Genomic DNA, 22,725 nt, shown 5'->3' on the forward strand with positions numbered 1-22,725 from the left:
GCTCTCCCTGGCACATACCACGCAGAGTGGGTGCTCGGCCAGTGTTCGTGAAATACAAAATTTAAAAGGGGTCTGGAAATCACTGTCACTGAAACGTCTTTGACCAAAGGCCTCTTTCTGGGGACACGGCTGATTGAAGTGATCCACATGACACATTCTCATTAATTCTGGATTCTGAAAGGTCTGGGTTCCAGTCCTGTTTCACCCAAACTGAGTGACTTGCCCTCTCTGAGCCTCAGTTGCTCCATCCATAAAATGTGTGATTACAGCCCCCAGTTTATAAAGTGGAGATGGTGATGAAGGATCTTACCTTCAGTCAGAGAGGTGATGGTTCCACTGTTAGCCCAGTGGAGAAACTGAGATGCAGAGAGGATGAAATCCTTGCTCAGGGTCACCCAGGGGATTTGATGCAGGGGTCAGGAACAACCTGACCTGAAGGGAGCCACTGCCACTGTGGGTTATTGAGCGCGACTCCTACCCTCTTTCAGCTTCTTTCAGTTTACATCCTGTACAATGGGTACCACGAATGTATCTAGGGAGCTAGGCCATTCTGAGCCTGGAAACCCTCGCCTCTGGGCCTGCGTGACTCCAGGAGCTCTCCCTGTCCCCCTTCCTTCACTCCCTAGGGCTCACCCCTTGGCCAGGTCTCCTCTGATGGGCATCTCCTGTTCGCTGGACTCCTGCCGCTCCAACCGCCGCTCCCGCCGCTCCCGCCGCCTCTCCATCTGCTCGTAGCGGCCCAGGGTAAGGCTGTGTGCCACCTCGTGCTCCGTTGACTCCTGCCGCTCTGGCCGCCGCCTCCGCGCAGCCTCCTCGGATTGATCGGCCGATTCCTGCCGCTCGGGCCGCCTCCTCCTGGGCAGCTCCTCCGCGCGATCAGCTGACTCCTGCCGCTCGGGCCGCGGCCGGACCTGCTCCGCTGCGACTACCGCAGGGGCCCCGGGGGTCTCAGCGGCGTCCTCTGGTGCCGCCGGCTGGGCCGTAGGCTCCACCCTCCCCGGGACCTCGGGCAGCCGGTCGATGCGCGGCTGGAGGCGCTCCGGCTTGAGCTCCTGCCGCACGTACCCCACCCGGGTCCGCACCTCAGCCGAGAGCGTGTCTGAGGCCCGGCGGGCCAGCGGCTCCAAGCCCCTCTCAGAGCCCCCTGGCCGCAGCAGGGGCGCGGCCTTGGCCGCCAGTTCCGTAGGGTCTCCAAAGAACTTGCGCCCCAGGAGGGGGGTGGGCGGCTGCTTGCTCTGTTCTGCCTTGAGTTTCTCAATCTGGGGACAGAGGGGCCAGGCTCCAGTGGAGGGGCAGGGTGGAGGTGGGGGCTGGGAAGGTGGCTCTGGGTCGTCTGCCTCACTGCCCAGTTTATTGGTTCTTATCAGTGAAAAAGCAGGGTTGGCCAGAAGCTTAATTCCTATTTTCTCCAGCAAACACCTAGCGCTCATTTAATAACGGGTTAAATCATCACTTTCTGTAGGTGCCTTTCTGCTCCCACCCATTGCCTCCTTCCTTCAGGATCTTGAGACTTTTTATTACAATGATCTCGTCATTCTTCAAGTATCAGGTCAGACTCCTCCCAGGCCAGGACAAGTGCTTCTGGGCTCTCATGTTCCCCTGTGCTTCCCCCATCCTAGCCCTGGACTGTCACTGGTGACAGGTGACAGTCTGTCCCCTCTCCCTTCAAAGCTCGCTTCGCCCCCAGGACTGGAAACACAGTGATGGTCTGTCTCGGGCCTCATTCAACACAGCGTGGAGGCTGTGTATTGGCCCGTGTGTTTGTCTCATATAGAGAGATGGATGTGGGGCTGTGGGGGGTGGGTCCTGGGGCAGGAAATGGGGTGCTGACCGTGGTCAGGCGCCGCAGAGAGCTGAACCTTTCTTCCCAGGCTGCGGCCGCTTTGCGGAAGGCCTCGTGCCGCCGGATAAGCTGTTCCACTTCATCCACACTGCTGCCCAGCTCCCGGCTCTGCAAAAGCGGCTCCTGGGCTGTCAGCCAGGCATCGGCCACCACTGCCTCTTGGGCAAACTGGTGCACTTCCAGCACTGAGGAGAGACATTCAGGGGAAGGGTGCTGGGGGCACCCGGGGGCCCTACCTGGGGGCTGTTTTCTCTGGCCTTCCACGCCCCCTCTGGCTTCCTCCATCCCAGCCCTGGCCACTTTGGGCTTTGCAGGAAGGTGAAGGGCTGGGCTATTTCTGAGGACACCAGCTTCTCCCCTAGGTGTTGGGAGTCAGTGCCAGGGCAGCCCCCTTGTCCGCTTGCCCAGGCTTTCGTGTTTGCTGCTGGGGATCCGTGGGATATGCAAGCATGACTCTGTCACCCTCTGGGCATTTCCTGACATGCTGGGGCGTGATGTCCTGTGCCCTCGAGCCCCGTGTGTCTAGGCCCACACTCACTCTGCTGCAGCCACTCCCAGTGGCGGTCCCACTTATCCGACACTTCCTCCTTCCTGGTCCCCAGCTTGTCCAGCTGTGCCTGGATCTGGGAGTGGCAGGTGGTTGGGAGAGGCATCAGGGCTGGCCCCCCACCCCAATGGGCACAGAGGACAAAGGGGAACCCCCGGCCCCCCTCCCACCTCGTCAGCCATGGCACTCTTGTTGAGCAGCAGAGAGCGCCCCAGCTCCTGGCAGGCTGTCAGCTCTGGCATCCGTGCCTCCAGTTCAGTCTTCAGGCCCTGGTGGTAGTTCATGAGCACCTCCACCGATGACACGTCCCTACAGTGGGTGGCAGGTAGGGATCTGAGCCACGGGCCACCTCCCTCAACCCACCCCACATACACTTCTTGTGATGAGCCCAGATCCCTCAGGCTGGTGCTCCCCCATCCACCTCCCACAACCAAGTTTTGAGGGGCCAACCTTCTTCACTGATTAAATGATTCCGACTTCTCCCAGAGTGCTAAAATGTCCCACTTTGGTGATTCTGAGAATTTCAAGATCCAATTCTTCTAATCCTCTAAAGCTACACTTCTGAAGCTTCCACTAACCTGTAATTCTAAGTCTGTGCTGTCCCAGAGGGTAACCACTAGACATGTGGCAGTCAAGCACTTGAAATGTGGCTACTCTGATTTGAGATGTGTTCAAGGATCAAGCAGACACCATACTTTGAAGATTTAGTATAAAAAAAGAAGGAAAAATATCTCAATTTTAATATTCACTTCATGCTGAAGTAATCATTTTTGGAGTACCCTTGGTTAGGTAAAGGGCTTCCCAGGTGGCGCTAGTGGTAAAGAATCTGCCTGTTGATGCAGGAAACTTAAGAAACACGGGCGATCCCTGGGTTGGGAAGATCCCCTGGAGGAGGGCATGGCAACCCACTCCAGTATTCTTGCCTGGAGAATCCCACAGACAGAGGAGGCTGGCATAGGATCGCAAGGAGTCGGACATGACTGAAGCAACTTAGCACACACGCACACACAAATGGGTTAAATAAAATGAATTACTAAAATGAATTTTCACTTGCTTCTTTTTACTTTTTCTAATGTGGTTACAAGAAAGTCTTAAATTATATATGTGGCTCACATTTGTGGCCTGTGTTGTATAATTATTGGACAGCGCCATTCTAAACTGTTATATGGTCAAAACAAATTCCAAATTTCTGAAGGTTCCATCAGTCAACAAGTATAGCCCAATAAGACTTAATATGTCCAGGGACTTTCCTGGCAGCCCAGTGGTTAAGATTCCACACTCTCACTGCTGAGGAACTGTGTTCAATCCCTGGTCAGGGAACTAGGATCCTAGAAGCCAAGCAGTGTGACCAAAAAAAAAAAAAAAAAAGATTTAATGTTGAATATGTTCAAATTTATTTCTGATCATCCACATTGTAACAATTCCTACCTAAGACTTAGTATGCCTAGAACAGTCTCCCTGATTCTCCCCTGTCTCCCGAACGTACCCTCCCCGAAATTCTCCACCTCAATAAATTCACCCATCATTCATCTATAACTCCTCTTTTTTCCCTCAGCTCTGGAACCTAATCCATCAGTCAAGACTGGACATTTATAACTTTAAAACATACTCTGTGAAATGCGCTTCCGTGATGGTCCAGTGGTGAAGAATCCGCCTGCCAATGCAGGGGACACAGGTTCGATCCTCAGTCCAGGAAGATCTCACATGCCTTGGGGCAAATAAGCCTGTGTGCCACAACTACTGAGCCAGAGTTCCAGAGCTCACGAGCTGCAGCTACTAAACCATGGGCCTAGAGCCCGTGCTCTGCAACGAGAGAAGCCACTGCAGTGAGAAGCCTGCACACCGCAGCTAGAGGGTAGCCCCCGCTCGCCACAACTAGAGAAAACCTGCAGGAACGAAGGCCCAGTGCAGCCATAAAAAATTAAAAAAAATCTTTAACAAATGTTTAAAAATGTACTCTGTGAAATGATAGGAAATCTGGTATCTGTTTTAAAATAACTCAGCTTAGGGTGGAGGGGGCGGAGGGGAGTACATAGATGAAGACTGGCCGGGTATTCACTGTGCACGCGTGGGTTCTCTCTGTCACTGCTACTTCAGTGGAGAGTTGAAGTTTCTCATAATAAAAAGATTTTTTAAATCATTTTTTCTTAAAATTAATCACTTCTTCCCATTTCTTCAGCCGCCACCCTGGGTCAAGCCAACGTCGCCTTGTGCCCTGGATGATGGCAGGAGCCTCCTGAGCAGCCTGCCTGCTTCTACCCTGGCTCTCCACACTCTCATTTTCCACAAGCACCTGGATTTATCTTTCTCAAATATACATCATATCACATCACCCCCTCCTCCTGCTCCAAACTCTCCGGTGGCCCCCATTTCACTCCAAAAAAGGGAAACTCCTCACCACGCCCAGCACTCAGTCATGTTGGACTCTTTAGGCCCCATGGACTGCAGCCTTCCAGGCTCCTCTGCCCATGGAATTTTCCAGGCCAGAATACTGGAATGGGGTGCCATCTCCTACTGCAGGGATCTGCCTGACTCAGGGATCCAGCCCATGTCTCCTGCATCTCTTGCATTGGCAAGTGGATTCTTTAACACTACCGCCATATGGGAAGCCCTCACCATGCTATTGTCCCTCTAACCTCATTTCCTACCACTTTCCACTCTCCCACTCACTCACTCTGTCCAGCCACAATGATCATCTAGCTTTTCTGCAAACATATCTAACCACAACTTACCTCAGGGCCTTTGCACTTGCTGATCCTTTCACCTGGAAGACCCTTCCCCCAAAACTTTACCCAACTCACCATCACTGCACTCAGGTCCCCTTACTTTGCTTTATTTTTCTTTTATTACTATCTGGAATAATATTAAGTGTTTGTTTATTGACTTATCTGTTGCCTGATTCCTCCCTCAGAATGTCAGCTGCACCAGTCAGGGGCTTGACCTTACACGCATACAGTGCATGCATGCGTGTGTGCTAAGTTGCTTCTCTCGTGTCTGACTCTGCAACCCTATGGACTGTAGCCCACCTGGCTCCTCTGTCCATGGGATTCTCCAGGCAAGAATACTGGAGTGGGTTGCCATGCCCTCCTCCAGGGGATCTTCCTAGCCCAGGGATCAAACCTACATCTCTTACGTCTCCAGAGTTGGCAGGCGGGTTCTTTTACCACTAGCACCACCTGGGAAGCCCTCTGGCATACGGTAGGCATCAGTAAATATTTTCTGAGTAAATGAATGCAGACTCAAGTGCTCACAGTCACAGAGACAATGCTATGTATCCACTACTCTCCACGTCCTTGTTTTCCTGGACACACTGCTGGACTGCATTTCCCAGAGTCCCTAGCAGACAGGTTTGGACCACTGAGCCAAAGGGATGCGAGTGCAGGTTTAGTCTCTAAAACCTCCGGTTGTATCCTCAGCTCTCTTTTCCTCATCTGTAGCTGGATGTAGAAGGCCCAGCAACTCATGTCAGGGTTAATGACAGAAGAACACTGGTTCCCAACCACTGAGGGAGAGGCTTCTGCTGCACACTCACATCAAGCCATGATGTGAGCAGTCAGTGCCTACTAGGTCAAGCCCCATATACACCTCCCCATCCCTATCCTGGCTTTAATCCATCCCATGCTGTGACACCCCTACAGAGGCAAAGGATGCCCTGTGCTCTGAGCTCGATGCCAGGTGTGACAAGGGGTCTGCACACATGAGGAGCCTGTAGAACAATGCATGGCAGGCAGTGGAGCCATGCAGGTATTGGCTATGGTGATTTTTTTTTTTATGGGAAGGGGACTGTGGAGGGGCTGAGAGTGGCTGCCCGGAGGCAGGGAGGAAACCCGAGGTGGGAAGAGGGGCACCTGGGCTTGTCAGCTGCCCCAATCTGGCCAGCGATGCCATCCATCCAGGAGAGCAGGTCTCGGGCCTGGTTGTGGAATCGCAGGGCGTCGGCCGTGGAGCTCACGTGCAGGCGGGCGTCCTCGCAGGCTGCCAGCAGCTCCTTCCAGCCTTGCAGCACCTCCTGCTCCCGGCTGGCGATGGCCTCCGCGTGCTCGCCCGCGTACACCGTCCGCAGCTGGGCTGCCCCCTCCTGCAGCTGCCGTACCTGAGGGCAACATGGGGTTGAGCACCAGCCCTCCATGGGGATCCAGGCTCCACCGTCTCCCCCACCCCCCATCTGTGGACTGGGTGCAGAGCCTGAAGAAGTAAGGAGCCTACACCCTTGAGATTCCAGTGGGATCCATTCCTAGCCACTGCCCGCTTTCTTTTTGACCTTCGCACTCTCTGACTTCTTTTCGACCCACTACCGTATTTCTCTCATGTCTGCTGCCTAATGTTTCTGTGACTGACCTGCGTTCTGACTTCTTTTGCACCTACTGTCAGGTTTCTTTCAGCCCACTGTCTGATTTCTAGTCTGAGAGCTCTATTTCTACTGGGGCTGCCACCTCGCTTTTTCAGGCCCACCTCTGTCTTGTTTCAGACCCATGCGATTTCTTTCAGGAAACCCTTCCTCACTCTGACATCTGTTAGACATGCTGTCCAATTGTTTCAAGCCACTCCCTATCACCCAATTTCCTTCAGAATCGCTATTCAGTTACTAGCAGGTCTCCCATCCAAGTTCCACTAGCTCTGCTGTGTGAGTTAGAGTCACTGCTCACTCTCCATGGTTTCAGCCACTTGTCTTCTTTCAGAGGACCATCATATTTGTGTCAGATTCAATCTCTCTGCTTGACTTCTCATGGTCTTTCACATCATATATATAAAATAATTGTCCAATTTCTACCTTCCACTAGACCTACAACCCTATTTCCTTCAGTTCTATGGCTTGCTTCCTGTGAGGCACACAGCTTCATTTTCATCTGGTTTCTCAGATCTACCTCTTAATTCCTATTAAACCCACCCCCTGATTCCTTTTAGCCCTGACTTCCATTCATGAGATCCAACCCCATCAAATTTCTCCAGGGAAAATCATGTGATTTCTATCAGAGACCTGCGGTCTAATCTCTATTTGCTTTGCAGCCAAATTTCTCTCAACTTCCTTGCAATTCTTTTTAGACTCTCCATAGGGCTTTGGGTAAGATTCACTTTGCAGTTTTCAAGGGAACCCCTGCCCAACCTCCACTGGAAACACTCTGATTTCTATCAGGCATTCTATACTCCCTTTTTCCCCTGTCATTGTTTGATTCTGCACACCATGCAATCAGTCCATTTTCTACCTGCCCCATCATATAACTTCTCCCTGTTCTGTGGTCCGTTTTCTGTCTATTCCACTGTCTAATTTCAATGTGGTCTGCGGCCTGATTTTTGCCAGCACTGCTGCCCCTGTCCTTTGGCCATGCTGCCAGGCCCTCCCACCAGCCCCTCCTGGCCACCAGCCCCCAACCTGGGACACAAGGAGCTGCAGGTCATGTTCAAAGGCGCGCAGGGTCCGCTGCATGGAGCTGGCACTGGGTCTCGGCTCTGGCGGGGTGGTCAGGCGAGGCAGTCGCCTCCGCTTCTCCTCAATCTGTCCTTGGAGTTCTCGGGCATCACTGAAGAACTTATGCAGCTCCCGAGAGGCAGCCAGCAGTTGGGCCCGCGTGCCCATAAGCTCCAGCAGCTCAGCCCAGGCCTCATTCAGCCCGTCCTTCCACTCGGCCATGGTGGCCGCCGCCGTGTGGCCACACTCGATCAGCTCATCCACCATCTGGTTCACGGCCGCCAGCCGCTCCCGCCCTGCCGTGCCAGTCTCGCTGGCGAATTCTGAGAATTTCTCCTGTAGCACCTGCCACCAGGGAGTGGGGGGGTGGTGGTGTGCCATCATGGGCAAAGTGCCGTAGACACGAGCCCCCTCCAACCCACCATCTTGTGGCAGAATAACAACACTAATGGTGACCATCAGAACAAAATATAACATCCCACACTTACTGAGAACTCACTCTATAGCAATAATAGTAACAGTAATAATAACAATAATAATAAAATAAGGTAGCTCAGATGGTAAAGAATCTGCCTACAATGCAGGAGATCCAGGTTCAATCCCTGGGTCAGAGACTCCTTAGAGAAGGAGATGGCAATCCACTCCAGTATTCTTGCCTGGGAAATCCCATGGACAGAGGAGCCTGGCAGGCTACAGTCTATGGGGTCGTAAAAAGTCAGACCTGACTGAGCAAGTAACAAGACCCCAAGAATAGTAACTAACACTGTGTTAGGCTCTGTGGGTGTTCAGTACTGCCCTAAGTGCTTTTTTGGGGTCCCCAACCTCTGGAATCTAACGCCTAATGATCTGAGGTGGATCTGATGTAATAAAAATAAAGTACACGATAAATGTAATGCACTTGAAACATCCTGGGGCTTCCCTGGTGGCTCAGACGGTAAAGCGTCTACCTGCAATGCGGGAGACCCGGGTTCGATCCCTGGGTCGGGAAGATCCCCTGGAGAAGGCAATGGCAATCCACTCCAGCACTCTTGCCTGGAAAATCCCATGGACGGAGGAGCCTGATAGGCTACAGTCCATGGGGTCGCAAAGAGTCGGACACGACTGAGCGACTTCACTTTGAAACATCCTGAAAACATGCCCTCGTCCATGCAAAAGTTGTCTCTCATGAAACCGAACCCTGGTGCCAAAAAGGGTGGAGCCGCGGCTTTACATTATATTACTCCATCAGTGACTCAACAGAGCCATGAGGTGGTGCTATTATAATCGCCCTGTTATGGGTGGGGAAACTGGGGGCCGGAGAACCTTAGTAGCAGACACAGTGGCCCCTGGATCATGTTTATTCCTAACGCTGCTCACCGTGACATGCTCAAAGTCCTGGCCGAGCTCAGGAGAGCCGGCCACCACCTCCTTCTCTGCGATCCAGTGCTCGAGCTCGTCCACCTGGCGACTGAGCTGGTACAGCCAGTACTGCTGCTCCAGGCCCACCCGGCGTTCCTCGCCCAGCTCCTTGAGCGCCACGTATAGGCGGTCCACCTGAGACTGCCGCCGGCTGATCTGCTCGCTGAAGGGGGACAGGGAGGGGACAGGTAAGGGCAGGGATGGCACCCCCCCCAAAGACTTCCAGGACAGAGCTCTGAGCCCCTGCCACCCCCCTCAGAGCAGGGCTGTGTTTCCTCTGAACCTTCAGGCAGAACTGAGTCCCCAGCCCGAGACTCCTTCATGCAGGACTCTGTTTTCTACAAGTCTTGAATGCAGCCAACTCAGCACTTGCATCTCAGGGCTCAAGGAAAATTCTGCTTCCCTAAGCTTAATAAGCTCATCATTCCCTCTTACCCCCTTGCGTGCGCCCAGCCTTCCAGGCTGCGGTCCCACACCTGGCCCTTCTAGCAACTTCGGTGGGACTCCAGACCCCTTACTTGGTTCCCCAGCCAACCCACCTGACCTCCAGTCAGGATCTCCAGGCTCAGAAGGACAGAGGTCGAGCCTTGTGCCTCTGTCCCGGATCTCACCCCTGGGCCAAGCCTCCTAGATGCGGCCCCTACACTTAACCTCAGAGAGGCCACATGACTAGCAGTCCAGGAGGTCTCAGGCCACACCCATTCACTGTGCTCCAGGCTTTTCTGAACTCCCAGAGGGGCCCAGACACTGGGTAGGAAGAGAACCCTTCCTGCCCTGAGCTCGCTCTTCTCCCCTCAGTCCTAGACAACTCCTCCCACACGCTCAAATCCTAGTGCTCCTGGTCCGACCTGTTCAAACATCCTTGCACAGCGCTCCTCCATGCGGGACCCCAACCACTTGCCAAAATCCTAAAGCACCAGCACGGGGCCAAGAGGGACCCACCCCTCCCACCCCAACGTCCAGTCCTGGCCCTGCCCCAATTTCCAACCGCAAAGCTCCAGATCCTGCCGGACCATTCCCTACTGGCCCCGCCCACCTGTCCGGGTGCCCCATCTCCAGCAGCGCCCGGCACTGGCGCGACAGCTGCGCGATGCTTTCCTCGTAGTTCTCGACGCCCTGCTCCAGCTGCAGGTGCTTCTTGAGCAGCTGCAGGGTGCTCTGTTCGTCCTGGGGACACACGGCGCCCGCGATGAGGCGGCAGCGGCCGACCCCGGGCTCCAGCGCACCGCCCCCGCGCCCCGGCCCCCCGCACCGCCAGCTCGGGCGCACCTTGCCCTTGTCCTCACTCATCATGAGCAGCTCCTGCTCGCCCAGCCACGCCTCCACCTCGGCCACGTCGAAGTAGTACTGTTCCACCTGGAAGGCGGCGTCGAGCACCTGCTGCCGCCGCTCGGCCGCCTCCCGCAGCCCGGCCCAGGCGCCCTGCAGCTGCTCCTGGCCGCGGCGCACGGCCTCAGCCTCGGGGCTGCGCAGCGACGCCAGGGCACCCGCGCGCTCCAGCACCTCCTCCAGGCGCGGCCCGTGCGCCTGGATCTCCCGCCGCAGGCCCTGCGGGTGGGAGAGGAGAGGGGCGTTCAGAGGCTCGGCGCCTGCACGACTGGCACCGCCCAGCAGAGAGAGACAAACAGCCGCAGATCGCTGGCGACGAGCGGGATACTACATGTCGCGATTCCTCCTCACTCATCCTCCCATTGTTGCAGGTGGGAAAATAGGCCGCAGAGGTGAAGTGCGTTAGGAGAACAAGCAGCCAGTAAGGGCTGACAGGATCTGAACACAAGAAGCTGGATCCAGAGACTCTGCTTTCAAACAAGATCCCTGGTGATCCATGATGCCCGCCTAATGATCCCGACACAGGCCTCAACACAGGTTGGGGTAGAATTTACCTACAGTGCAGCGCACACATCTTAGGAATACAGCTGGACACATTTTACACATTGTTACACCTGTGTACTCAGATAGGGATACAGAATACTTCCAGAAGGTTCTCTCAACCAGCTCCGTACTTGCTGAGTTCTTTAGCTAACCTCTCCTTTGCCTCTGTTTCCTCAACTGGTAAATGGAGATATTAAATAATAACACGATAACAACAGTCAACACCCAGTCCTGCCAGGCACTTTGCTAAGTAAGGGCTTTGCATAATGTAGTCACTTTTTCTTTTTGCCACACTGTGTGGCATGTGGGACCTTAGTTCCCCAACCAGGGATGGAACCTGTGCCCCCTGCAGTGGAAGGGCAGTGTCCTGACCACTGGACCGCCAGGGAAGTCCCTGTAGCCGCTCATTTAGTCCTCACTCCAACTCCAGGAGCCAAGCATCATTCTCATTTTACAGATGGGGAAACTGAGGCACAGGGAGGTTGAAGAACTTGCCAAAGGCACATGGCTAGTGGTCACCCCCTAATGTTTACCTTGTAGGGCTGCGGTACCATGGCATGCTGACAGCTGTGCCTGGCCTGCAGCAGGTGCTCAATCAACATTAGCTGCTATTATTTGTTTCACAGCCCCTGGGTATCTCGCAATCTCTCACACACGCAGCTCGAGCATCTCCAATTTTAAATATTAAAGGCGCTTGACTGATTTCCTCAACTGTGAAAATGATGGGCCAGTTTTGTTTGTTCCTAGCGTGGTCTACCACCAGCAGGATTTTCATCAAGATAGAAAAACAAAATCGTAGAAAACCCCCAGCCTCTTAAAGAACTTCACCTAGTAGAGCACGATCACGAATCTTTCCAAAATAATTTGTGTGCCCACCTCCCCGCCATTCTTCAGTGCCCTGTTCTCCTAACTATATATATATATATATATATTTTTAAAAGGAGGTGATGACAATACCTACATCATAGGGTTATTGTAGAGATTAAATATCTGACATAACCCCCTAGGACAGTATTTGGTACATAGTAAGTCTTTAATCAATGTATTATTATTATTATTATTACTATTATATTATTATTTTCCAGCTGCACTGCATGCAGTATCTTAGTTCCCTGGCCAGGGATCAAACCCATGACCCCTGCAGTGGAAGCATGGAGTCTTAACCATCAGACCACCAGAAAAGTCCCTGGAGTTCTTATTTGTCTGTTGTTTTCTTTTTTCATGGCCCGATAGCCATTTTCCTTACTTCCAGTCACAGGACCCTGATTTTCTTTTGGGGAACCGCCTTGCCTCCATCTCAGCCCAGATAATTAAGGCTGATCTCACATGCAGGTTCCAAGGCTGACCCCTCAGCCCAGACCAGGCCATTCAGAGCAGTCTAAATCCCTGGCCATCACAGTTAGTTCAGAGTGGACATGTGACTCAAGTTGAGCTAAAAAGAGTTATGCCTGGGACTACTACTGAAATTACTGAGAGAGATTCTCTTTAGTTTTCCTTGTAGGATGTAAACTTGAATCTGTTGAGAGTTCTTTTACCAGCAGGAGAGGCGAGCTGGTCTAGAAAAAAGCTAATAGGAAGAAAAAAAATGGAAATGAGAGATTCATGGCCTCTTGGAAGCACCTGCACACATCTGTATCTGCTGTTCACAGATCTCAATTATAAGAGCCTATAAATTCTCCTCTTCAGCTTTAACCACCTTGAGCGTTTTCTGTCATTTGTCCAAACCCACTCCCTTGTCCTGGCTCTGCTCACCTGGTTCTTTTTGATGTACTGCTGGACGGCCTGCAAACCACTGCCTCGCTCTGTCTGCATGGCCAGTGGCAGTCGCTCCTGGACCCATGCCTGGAAAGGAATCAGGGAACAGGTCAAGGGAAGGACACAGGGAGCAGGGCAAGGACCCCTCCATCTCAACTAAACTGAAAGCATCTAAGCCTCCATAGCAACCAAGGGCCTCCCTCAACTAAACGCCTGCTCACGTCTTCCACTTGCTCTCTGGACATGCTCTAACTGGCTCTCTGCATTTGAGTCAGGTTCCTGCTTACCTTCGGCCTTTGCATAGGCAGGTCGTGCTTCCTGGAAAATTCCCTTCCCAACCCGTCAGCAGGCTCAGCTCTTGTTTGATGTCTCAGCTTAGACATTCCCTCCTCCAGGGAAGTCTCTCTTGACTTCGAAACTTGGCCAATTGCCTCCTCTGGGCTCCCACAGTCCCCTAGCTTCCCCCATCACATTCCTAACCATCTTGAGCTGTCCCTGACTTAGGATAAGTCTGTTTTCCCCTTTGGAGGAACGGGATTTGCTGTGGTCACTCCTGTGACCCTAGCGTCATGTAAGAAAGGGCCCAGAACGATCAAGTGAATGAGCAAATTAGTGAATGACTGAATGAGGAACTGAATGGATGAGTGATACATGAAAAATAAATGCGTGAAGGAAGGAATAAAGGATGAGGGGATGAATAAATCAATGACTTCATGAATAAATCAACGAGTCAAAGTGTTAATGAAATGTGAGTGAATGAATGAATGAATAAATGAATAAGCGCGAGTAAATGAAAAACTTAAGGATCGAATGACGGAGTCTATCGGCGTATTAGTGGATAGGTCCCTCCGCCATCTCCACCTTTGAACCCTCCTAAGAGCCATGTCCCCGCCCCCACCCCAGTCTCCACCCCCTTTGCCCGCTGACCCCGCCCCATCTTCGCATGCTCCTCCTCTCATCCGGGCCCCGCCCCAGATGCCCGCGCAGATCCTCACCAGCTCGTCCTCGAGGTCGTGCGCCACCTGGTGCAGCTCCTTGGAGGCGAGCAGCAGGCGGCGGCGCTCCTGCAGCGGCTCGAGCAGGCGCACCAGGCGCTCGCCCACCGCGTTCTGCCGCTCGCCCACCAGCTCCTTGCTCGCTGGCTCCAGGGGCAGCGCTGCCGTCTGCGCCTGCAACTCCCCCACCTCGCGGTACCACTCCTCCACCTGCGACTCCATCGACTGAAGGGAGAAGGGCAGGGTCAGCAGGCCCCGGCCTCCCTCCCGATCCCGCAGTGTCTCCCAAGTTCCTTTATGATGACAGCCAACCTCCTGGTCGAGGCTTACTATTCCACTCTCCCCTTGCTCAGTTCCTTCCAGAAGCGCTGTCCTCCTCTCTGATCCCTGCAACCCACTAAGCTAGTTCCCGACTCAAGGCCTCTTCTATTCCTATTTTCTCTGCCAGACATGCTCTTCCCTGTCAATCAGATTTCAGTTCAACTACTTATTCCCTTTTCAATGAGGCTTGCCTGAGTCCCTGGACTAAAGCAGCCCATCAGTTCTCACAAAAACCCTTCAAAGTTGGTGGTATCCCTGTTTTACAGAGGAGCAAACTGAGGCCCAGAGAAGTTAGGTAATTTGTCCAAAGAGTCAATCTTTTCAAATATCAAAAATAAATACAGGGACTTTCCTGGTGGTCCAGTGGCTAAGCCTCCAATCTCCCAATGCGGGGGGCCGGGGTTCAATCCCTGGTCAGGGAACTAGATCCCACATGCCGCAACTCAAGAGTTGACATGCCACAAATAAAGATCCCACATGTACAACTAACACCTGGAGAAACCAAATAAATAAATAAATAATAATTATAAATAAATATAAATAATTATAAATAAAAATAAATACAAGCTATAGTGATTTAAATGGTTGATGGCCCACAGGGAGAGATAGAAAGTACAAAAGCAGACCCAAATACACAGGAGAATTCATATAGTTTACAGATGCCATTTCCAGTCTCCAAGGAGATGGATTATTCAATGAATGGTCATGGGCCAAGTTGCTGACCAATTTCACTGGATTCCTTCCTCACTGTTTATGCTGAAAACAATTCCAGATGGATTAAAAACTTAAGTGGAATAAGTAAATCCATAAGGCATACCAAGAAAATCTGGGCAAAAGTTTTTACAATCTTGGGATGGAGAAAATATTTCCAAGCATATAAACCGTAAAGGGAAAGATTTATAAACTTGGCCACAAAGAATAGTTTTGTGTCAACCAAAGTTTCTAGATTTGAAGGCAAATGACAAACTGGAAAAACATTTAATATGTGTTAGAGCAAGGAACTAGTTTCTTTAACAGTAAAAGAATTCCCTTTTATCCTGCTCCCTTTGTCTCCTCGGCACTTAAACACCATCGGATAACCGTCTTTACTCATGAGGCTTTTGTTTTATTGGTCTGCTTCTAGACTATAAGCTTCATGAGGGCAGAGGCTGTGTCTCTCTTCACCTATGTATTTCCCTGTGTCTAGAACCATGTCTGGCATGTAATAGACCTTCTACTGTGGTCTGTCCAATGCACAAATGAATGACATCAGCAAAGAGAGATTGCCCGAAAGAGGAATGGGCAACAGATGTGAACAGGCAACACAAAGAAGAAAAAACGAGCACAGGAAATGATGCCCAATCTAACTAATCATTGGGATAATACATATGAAAACAAGGTATTCTTTTCTATTTATCAGATTGGCAAAATTGGGAAAGATGGATAATATCTAGTGTTGGCAAAAATATAGGGAGATGGGCACACTCAGCCTCTGTCAGTGGTGGTGTAAATTAGTAAGAGCCTTTTGGAAGGCAGTTTGGCAGGTATTATCAAAATGCAGTATGTGTCAAAATGCTTTGACCAGCACTTGCACTTCCAGGAATGTATTTAAAGAAACAGTGGCATGTATGCACAAAGATGTTCGTCCAAGGATTTTCATCATAGCAGAGATGTTTGTCCAGAGATCTCATCATGGGACTTCCCTGGTGGTCCAGTGGTTAAGAATCTACCTTGCAAGGCAGCAGAATGGTTCCGTCCCTGATTGGGGAACTAAGATCCCAAATGCAACTAAGTCCTCATGCCACTACTAGACAGCCCTTGAGCCGAAAGAAGAGATCCCACATGGTGTAACAAAGATCCCACGTGACACAATTAAGACCCAACACAGCCAAATAAATAAATAAAGATCTCATCAGAGCAGAGTTTATAATGGAAAAAAAATGGAAAAACTAACCTCCATGTCCATCAAGAGTGAAATGATTAAACAAATCCACATCAATATGGAATAATACCCAAGACTTACTGTTAAGAGGGAAAAAAATTAGAACATACTTATGAATAGATATTTGTACTTATGAATAGATACTTGCAGTAAGTTGCACATGCATAAAACTTCCCTGGAATAAAGAAGAAATTAATCACAGATGGTACCTACTGGGGGCATGAGAATTTAGTGAATGGGGACAGGGATGAAGGTGAGATTTTTCACATAGGATTTTTTTATACAGTTTTTGATGTCTGAATCATTATATTTATTTATTCAAGAATTTCAATTAGGACTTCCCTGGTGGTCCAGTGGTTAAGAATCTGCCTGCCAATGTAGGGGACATGGGTTTGACTCCACATGCCGAGGGGCAATGAAGCCCATGCATCACAACTACTGAGCCATGTGCTGCAACTGCTGAAGCCGGAGCCCCTTAGAACCCATGCTCTGCAACAGGAATAGCACCCCGCCCCCTGCCCCACTCACAGTAATGAAAATCCAGTGCAGCCAATAAATAAATTAAGAAAGAATTGAAGCATGAAGAAAATAAAACCATTAATAATCCATATAGGTACCTCTATTAACAGATAAAGAGAGGTCTAGAAGGATGCATACCAAATAATAATTGAAGTTCTCTTTGGAGTGTGGGATCCGGAGGCATGTTGAAGGGAGACTTTATGTTTTACTAAAGATCTGTAAGATAACAGTAGCTTTTAACAAAAGAATATATTTATGTATTACTTGTGTGATTCTAAACAGATGGGGGAAATATAGAAAACAAAATAACAGGAATGAAATTAAGTGGTAACAGATTAAAGCAAAAGACTGCAACCCAAAGCTGGCATATTAAGAACAAAGTCAAGACTTTTGTTGCAAGGTTCTGAAGTGCAGAGCCCGTTGCTTTTGCCTGCCCAAAATTGGTCCTTTCTTTCCTGGCACCTCAAATCCCACTCTCAGATCCTGAACTTCTTGTTGTGTAGTAGCTAACTCCAGCCCAACTCTTTGTGACCCCAAGGACTGTAGCCCTCCAGGCTCCTCTGTCCCATGGAATTTCCCAGGCAAGAATACTGGAGTGGTTTGCCATTTCCTTCTCCAGGGGATCTTCCCTACCCAGGGATCAAACCTGCATCTCTTATGTCTCTGGCACTGGCAGGCAGATTCTTTACTGCTGAGCCACCAGAGAAACTGAGCTTCTTAATCGGTCTTCTACTAAAACCTAGAGGGCCAAAGGGGGCCACGTGATCCAAACCTGGCCAATCAAAACACAGAAACCACTGTGGCCACTAGGATTGATCAAGGATGGTCTTATTACCTAAGCTGGGCCAATGAAAACTCTTTCAGCTTCCTGAGGGGCTGATGAAACCCATCAGTCCAAGAATGGCCATGTGACTCAGGCCTGGCCAAGAAGAACACTGAATCACCCTGGCCACAAGGATTGGGTAAGAGATGGCATGTGACCTAAGATCAGCTAATGAAAACTCTTCACACTTTTTCTGGAAAAGCATGTGAGCTGAAAAGGGGTGGTCTCCTTCTCAACCTGTTTCTAAAGCTCGAAGAACACAGGCCTGGGATAATAGAGACAATTTTGCCACCAAGAGAGAACAGGTTCCCCAACGATAAGGCCAACACAGAGGAAAGGAGGGTGCAGAAACAAAGAGAAACTCCAAAGGACAGAATTTGTGGGGCCCATCCAGCCATGCCCCAAGCTCCTACCCCAAGCTCCTACCCCTGGTTCTTCCAGCTATATGAGCCAACAACTTCCAGCTCCTTTTAGCCTAAGTCCTAGGAACTGCATCTCAAAGAGTCTCAGTTGATACAGTTCACAATCTGTAGGAGTCAGAAAAATGGTTAAGTGACAAATCAAAGTCATGTCCAATGGAAATTTTTTAGACACACGAGTGGTAGAAATCAAAGAAAAATGAAATAGTCATTCCCCAAAACTTTTTTATTAAGAAAATCATTGTAGTGATATGTAGAAAATAAAAACACATTAGAATTGAGGACACTTGCGAATATAGTCTGAAATATTAAGGCTGTAAGTTCCAGTTCCCCATGAAATGAAAACCCCTTCATCCCTCTGGAGCAAGTGGCCATGTGGCCTGAGATGGAATTATTCCAGGGACTGCTATGTTTCTACTTCTAGAAAAATGCCAAGTATTTCAAACACCTATTTAATATGTAACCTTTCTTACAAACATGGCAAAGGATACAGAAGTACCTGGTCATTAAACATGTGAAAAGATGTTCAGGCTCCTTCAGTGTCTTGTTGTTTAGTCACTCAATCATGTCTGACTCTTTGCCACCCCAAGGACTATAGCCCACCAGGCTCCTCTGTCCATGGAATTTTGCAGGCCAGAATAGCGGAGTGGGTTGCCATTTCCTTCACCAGGGGATCTTCCCGACCCAGGGATTGAACCTGTGTCTCCTGCATTGGCAGGAGGATTCTTTACCACTGAGCCACCTAGGAAGTCCCCCCTTCAATGTTTAGGAAAATGCAAATTAACATAACACAAACCAATTATCTTTCGATTCTCAGGTTAGCAGAGATAAAAGGCTTGCTAACAGCTGTTGAAGGTGGCCATGTGGGGAGATGGATGGCTGTCACTCTGCAAGTGTGTCCACTGCCTTTTCAGGAGGATATTTGGTAATATTTATCAAAAAGTTTAGAGAATTCCCTGGAGGTCCAATAGTTAGGACTCTTTGTTTTCACTGTAGAGGGCATAGGTTGGGGAACTAAGATTTCGTAAGCTGCGTGGCCAAAAAAAAAAGGGAAAGAAGCAAAGAAATAAGGGGAAAAGTTTAATGCATAAGTCTTCTGGTACCATAATTTTACTTTGAGAATTATTTTCTAATATATATTTCTTATAATACACATATAAATATACATATATAAGAAAAGAATATATATTTATATACATATATAATATAAACGTGTATATTTAAAACCATCCATCTCCCCACATGGCCACCATCATTAGGTATTTGCAAGCTTTTTATCTCCGCTAATCTGAGAAGTGAGAGATACTGTATTGTAGTAATTTTAATTTGCATTTTCCTAAACACTGAAGGGGGGCTGCCCAGGTGGTTCAGTGGTAAATATATACATCTTTATCTGGCTGTGCTGTGTCTTACTTGCAGCATGCAAGATCTTTACTTTTCGGCATTAGGATCTCTAGTTGTGGCATGCAAGATCTAGCTCCCTGAGCAGGGACTGAACCCAGGCGCCCTGCATTGGGAGCATGGAGTCTTAGCCACTGGACCACCAGGGAAGTCCTGAGGATTAATTCTAAAATATTTGTACACAGGCTTAAATACACACAGACAGGGATGTCTGTTGTGACATTATTTATACTAGCAGAAGTTCAGAAATGGCCTTAAAGGCTTCTCAACAGAAGGCTGGTCAATGACATTGTCAAAGTATCCCCTGGTATATCATGCAACAGTTTAAAAGGACTGGGTATGTCCTACAAGGAGGGATGCCTAGGGTGTTCGGCCAAGGGAAAAGGCAAGCTTCACTGTGGTACACATATCATGTGTACGTGTGGAGGTATGCATGGAATATTTCTAGAAGGATAGAGAAGAAACAGTTGAGAGCACTTACACCCCTGGGGAGGGGGACTTGCATGTGGAGGAGAAAGGTTTTTTACTTTTCACATCATACCCTTCCGTTTGAACTTCTTACCATAACAGCAATAATGGGTAACACACCGTGTTTGCTCTCAGCACTTGACAAGAATGAATTAAGTTAATCCTCACAACAGCCCATGAGGTCAGGGAAGATGGGGATGTTCATATTGCTCACAGCTGGAGCCCAGCTCCTGGCTCCATGCGGGGCACAAAGTAAGTCTCCATAAATGTGTGTTGCTTTTGTTTGTTGGATTGGTCACCATGTTCTTCTCCTTCTCTTGGTATTAAAGGTTAACATTAAAAAAAAAATTAAACCAGCTTGAAATGTTACAACCAAAGGAACGACATGGATGACTCTTGAAAACTTTAAGTGAAAGAAGCCAGAAAACAAAGAGAGCCATATATTGCATGATTCCATTTATACGAACTGTCTAAAATGGGCAAATGTGTAGAGAGAGAAAGCAGACTAGTAGAGAGAGTAAGCAGACTAGTAGAGAGAGTGAGTAAGGATGGGGTTTCTCGTTGCGTGCTCAATCGCTTGGTCATGTCCAACTCTTTTGTGACACTATGGACTGTAGCCCACCAGGCTCCTCTGTCCCTGGGATTTCCCAAGCAAGAATACTGGAGTGGGTTGCCATTTCCTCCTCCAGGGGACCTTCCCGACCCAAGGATCCATCTCTTGAGTCTCCTGCGTTGGCAGGCAGATTTATACCACTGAGCCACCCGGGAAGCCCCGCAGGGTTTCTCCTCAAGGTGATGAAACTGTGTTGGAATTAATAGTGAGAGTTGCTCGACTTTGCAAATACACTAAAAACCACTGAACTATACACTTTTAAAAAGTGCATTTTGTGGTATGGAACATCTCCTTTTTAAAAAGACATTCAAATTCAAGGTAAAAACCAAACCAAATCAACAAAACACAGAGGCACCTATTTCCAAAAGAACCTCAGGTGCTTTGCCACCTGGTGACGCAAACCCAGATCCCCCATAACAACCTGATTGCTGCTCAGACCCACCTGCTGCCTTGAAAGTGAAAGTGACAGCCGCTCAGTCGTGTCTGACTCTTGGCGACCACATGGACTATACGGTCCATGGAATTCTCCAGGCCAGAATACTGGAGTGGGTAGTCTTTCCCTTCTCCAGGGGGTCTTCCCAACCCAGGGATCGAACCCAGGTCTCCCGGATTGCAGGCGGATTCTTCACCAGCTGAGCCAAAAGGGAAGCCCAAGAATGCTGGAGTGGGTAGCCTATCCCTTCTCCAATGGATCTTTCCGACTCAGGAATCAAACCCGAATCTCCTGCATTACAGGCAGATTCTTTACCAACAGAGCTATCAGGGAAGCCCTACATGCCGCCTTCCCATACTCCAAATGGGGAAACTAAGACTCAGAGAAGATCAGTGCCTGGTCTAGAGTGAAAACTTCCAGGACCAGAATTTGAAGCCAGGACAAGGTAACCACAAAACCCTCATGGCTCTCGGTTACTCTCCTTCTCTGCAATCCGGGATGATGAGGTAGGTCCAGAAAGGTGGGGTTAGTCACCTCCAGTCACACAGTATTAGAATGTGGGTTCAAACCCTGGACGGTTTGAACCCGCAGGTGTGGCTCCTGACTCTGGGCCATGCTGAGCTAGATGAAGAAATGTGGGACAAAGACTGAAAAGGGGCAAAGAGGGTGTTTTCTTTCTTTTTCAATTAATTTATTTTAATTGGAAGATAATTACTTTACAATATTGTGATGTTTTTTTGCCAGACATCAACATGAATTAGCCACAGGTATACATATGTCTGTCCCCCCCCCCATCCTAAACCCCCCTCCCACCTCCCTCCCCACCCTATCCCTCTCGGTTAAAGAGGGTGTTTCCTTGGCCAGAGTGTTTTCTGGCTCAGGGTTGGGTGGGTAAGGACTCTCTGGGGACTCAGCCCAGCAGCTGCAAAGCTTCTACTGCCTTTTCCCCTTGCTGGTCCCCTTCAGATGGCAGGAGACCAGCTCCCCCTTCCCTCCTGGAGCGAGAGCCCGAGGCTGAGCCAGACCAGCTGGCCTGGCCCCTGGGGACTGGGAAAGCAGGGGCTTGGGACTCCACCATATGGCCCCTCAGTTGGGAAGGACAGTTGGAGGAGGCCCCAAAGGAGGACTGGGGGGAGGGTGTCGTGTGGCCTTGACCTGGGAACCAGGGTTCCAGAAAGGCTGCTGCAGAGGCTGGGATGGAGGGACACGAAGGACGCGAGGAGGACGCAGGCAGGAGGAGAGGTCAAGGGAGAGGGGCAGAGAAGGGGAACGGAAGTGAAGAGAGCAAGATGGAGATGCAGAGAAAGACAGGTGAGAAAGAGACAGAGAGGGGAAAAAACGAAGAGAAACGGAGACACGGAGGAACTGGGGGAGCAGGGCTGGGAGACAGGCCCAGAGCGAGGCAGAAAGGGGAGACAGAACTCACGTATCCACGCCCCTCGGACCCGGGGCCCCACCTCCCCCAGCCCAGCCGGGATCGGGTACCCTGAGGGGTGGGGCAGCCGGGAAATGTGCCCCATTGGATCGCCCCCCTCCCTCCTGCACAAGCCCAGTGTCTGGGATCTCAGGCGGGCCCCAGCGGTCAGCAGGGGCCACGGGAGTTCCCTCCCCCAGGGGCAGCTCCTGAGGCCCAGCTGGACTCCGTCTGGGGGCCTCGGCCCACTGAGTCACTCCCCGCCTCGGGCGCCCTCTGCTGGAGAAAAGGCCCAGGAGTCCCGCGCTGGAGCCTGCTCATCGCCGTGTGACCCTCCCAGCCAGGCCCTCATCCCCGCCAGGTCTCAGTCTCTCCCTTAAACTATGGGGACCCCACATCACGCTCTCTAGGGTGTGTGGGGCTGAACCTGCCGCCCTGTGAACCCACCGCCCTGTGGAGGGTCAAGCCAAGTCCTCACTTGTCCAGGGCAGGGGGCCCCAAACCCTCCCTCTGAAACCTAAATGGCCAGAAAGGGAGACGGGTGTGCTCTCAAGGGCGTTAGTTGCCCCTTCTAAT

At 50.4% G+C, this 22,725-nt stretch overlaps 1 protein-coding gene across 1 annotated transcript in view; it reads right to left on the bottom strand.

Moving 5' to 3' along the window:
- The window catches only part of SPTBN4 (spectrin beta, non-erythrocytic 4), an 80,712-nt gene that overhangs the window by 5,557 nt on the left and 52,430 nt on the right, over window positions 1-22,725 (bottom strand). Inside the window, exons 21-31 of the mRNA XM_070387684.1 lie at window positions 13,818-14,042; window positions 12,820-12,909; window positions 10,465-10,743; window positions 10,232-10,362; window positions 9,154-9,358; window positions 7,762-8,142; window positions 6,239-6,483; window positions 2,561-2,699; window positions 2,382-2,466; window positions 1,832-2,028; window positions 634-1,259 (exon numbers count right to left, since the gene is read on the bottom strand). Of these exons, the coding sequence (XP_070243785.1) occupies window positions 634-1,259; window positions 1,832-2,028; window positions 2,382-2,466; window positions 2,561-2,699; window positions 6,239-6,483; window positions 7,762-8,142; window positions 9,154-9,358; window positions 10,232-10,362; window positions 10,465-10,743; window positions 12,820-12,909; window positions 13,818-14,042 (2,603 nt within the window). The remainder of the gene's footprint in view (window positions 1-633; window positions 1,260-1,831; window positions 2,029-2,381; window positions 2,467-2,560; window positions 2,700-6,238; window positions 6,484-7,761; window positions 8,143-9,153; window positions 9,359-10,231; window positions 10,363-10,464; window positions 10,744-12,819; window positions 12,910-13,817; window positions 14,043-22,725) is intronic.

This window comes from Bos mutus, chromosome 18 (genome assembly GCF_027580195.1).
Source record: "Bos mutus isolate GX-2022 chromosome 18, NWIPB_WYAK_1.1, whole genome shotgun sequence".
Classification (NCBI taxonomy): domain Eukaryota; kingdom Metazoa; phylum Chordata; class Mammalia; order Artiodactyla; family Bovidae; genus Bos; species Bos mutus.